Source organism: Myotis lucifugus, unplaced genomic scaffold (genome assembly GCF_000147115.1).
Source record: "Myotis lucifugus unplaced genomic scaffold, Myoluc2.0 scaffold_680, whole genome shotgun sequence".
Taxonomy (NCBI): domain Eukaryota; kingdom Metazoa; phylum Chordata; class Mammalia; order Chiroptera; family Vespertilionidae; genus Myotis; species Myotis lucifugus.
The window spans coordinates 23,703-25,612 of NW_005871728.1; the positions used below are offsets into that span (position 1 = coordinate 23,703).

Genomic DNA, 1,910 nt, shown 5'->3' on the forward strand with positions numbered 1-1,910 from the left:
TCACAAGCTGGCGGCATTGTGGGTCCCTCTCTGGCTGTTTCGAGCCAGAAATAGCAGCACCCCGAACATCGCCAGGAGCAAGGCAACCACACCCATCCGGATGGGACTGTTCTTCTTCAAGGACAGTAACACGCACAATTACATGTAAATTGTTGCAGAACCACATCCTGTATGGTTGAATGGTCAGACCTTCACAAAAGGCCTGGGGTGGGGCAGGAACCGGGTGGAGGGGGGCACATCCCCACAGTTTAGTCATGGGGGTGGGAAACTAAGAATTGTAGGTAAACAGGTCACAGAGGGCAGGGCAGACCAAAATCACCTGAGGAACCTGGTTGCCCACCCAGGGCACCCACCTCCCCTTGACATGACATGACCCTCTGGGCCCAGTCCCATTAGGGAGGCTCTTGCATATCCAGCCATCTAGGATTCAATGCAATCTTTTTTTTTCTAAGTTTTTTTTGGTTTATTTTTATTGTTGACAGTATTACAGATGTCCGTTATTTCCCTCCACTTCCCCCTCCACCCAGCCCCCACTACAGGCCTTTAATTCTTGATATAATAGCTTAGGACATTGAATATTTAAGGCTTTTCCTTTTTCCAATATATTTATTCACGGTTTTCAGTTTTCTTATTTCATAGGTCTGCTATCTATCTACATAAAAGCCTAAGTGACTGTTATGACCAAACAACCGGAACGACTGGATGACCACCCAGTTGCTATGATGCGCACTGACCCAGACCTTGCTGCTGGGGCCCTGATGGCCTTGAATCTTGTTCACCCGCACCCTGGACCCAGAGAGGAGGGAGGAGGGGGCCCGATTCCTGGTGGAATTGGCCGTTGGTTAGCTTGCTGCTGGGGCCAACCTCCCGCGGTCCCTCCCCCTCTCCTCCAGCAGGCTGCCCACCCCCCATGTCCTCAAATGCTGCCTAGGCTGAGGGACTCTACCCATGCAAGAATTCATGCACCAGGCCACTAGTTTACATTATAATATAGTTTAAAATATTCACTTATTTTTGGTTCACACATTTATTATTGATAATTCAGTTGCTTTATTTGCAAAAGGTAGAGATACAGGTTATCTTTGACTATAAACCTGGAGACTCCCAGAGGCCCCAGGAGCTTTGGGTGTTCCACATCAGGCTTCCAGCCTGGGGCACTAGCTGAGTGTCCATGGGGCAGCCTTCTGGCCTTTCCAGGTATATGCACGTCCCCTTCCTGAAATGTGAGGTCTGGGTCCTTCCTGGGCTAGTGGATGGACAGAGAAGCATACACAATGTGCTCATCTGGGAGCTCATCAGATGTGGAGAAATGGGGTGCAGTTGTCTTCTCATTGAGGGCCAGAAGGTTCAACTGGGCGTAGGTCACATACTCTGGGGTATCACGTGCAGCAGCCTGGAGCAGGGGGAGAGAGAGGGATGAAACATGGTGGGGGTTGGGGAAAACCTAGAGGTCTGGAGAGGACGGAACCCACCTGACTGTCCATCTGTCTGTCCTCTTCTGCTTGTCTGCCCCTTGTGTCCAGCAATCCCCCCAACAGAGGTGAAAGAGAGGTGGCCATTCGCTGCCTGGGTCTTGGTCTGGAGCGGTTCACCTGGGTGTATGTCACTCCCTGGGGGCCTTCATCCTGCCGGTTCTGCTGGAGACAGTGAGATAGCATAGGGACTCCTTCATTCCACAGTAGAAATCCTCCTGTCAATTATCCTCATGTTGCCAGAGAGATGATTTACACTTTAAATAGATCAGGTCCTTCTCCTGGTGGAATCTGCAGGGACTTCCCGAGCCTTGGGGCCTCTATGGTTCTGACTCTGATCCTAACACACTCTCTCTTGCTCACTGGGCTCCAGCCTCATGGCCCGTCCTCCTGAAGAGGCATGTTCTGTCTCAGGACCTTTACACCTGCTCTTTCTCT

General features: G+C 51.0%; 1 protein-coding gene across 1 annotated transcript in view; it reads right to left on the reverse strand.

Moving 5' to 3' along the window:
- Window positions 1-1,910, reverse strand: part of LOC102442211 (leukocyte immunoglobulin-like receptor subfamily A member 6) — a 7,232-nt gene continuing 5,322 nt past the window's right edge. Inside the window, exons 10-12 of the mRNA XM_023746446.1 lie at window positions 1,272-1,393; window positions 741-786; window positions 1-114 (exon numbers count right to left, since the gene is read on the reverse strand). Of these exons, the coding sequence (XP_023602214.1) occupies window positions 1-114; window positions 741-786; window positions 1,272-1,393 (282 nt within the window). The remainder of the gene's footprint in view (window positions 115-740; window positions 787-1,271; window positions 1,394-1,910) is intronic.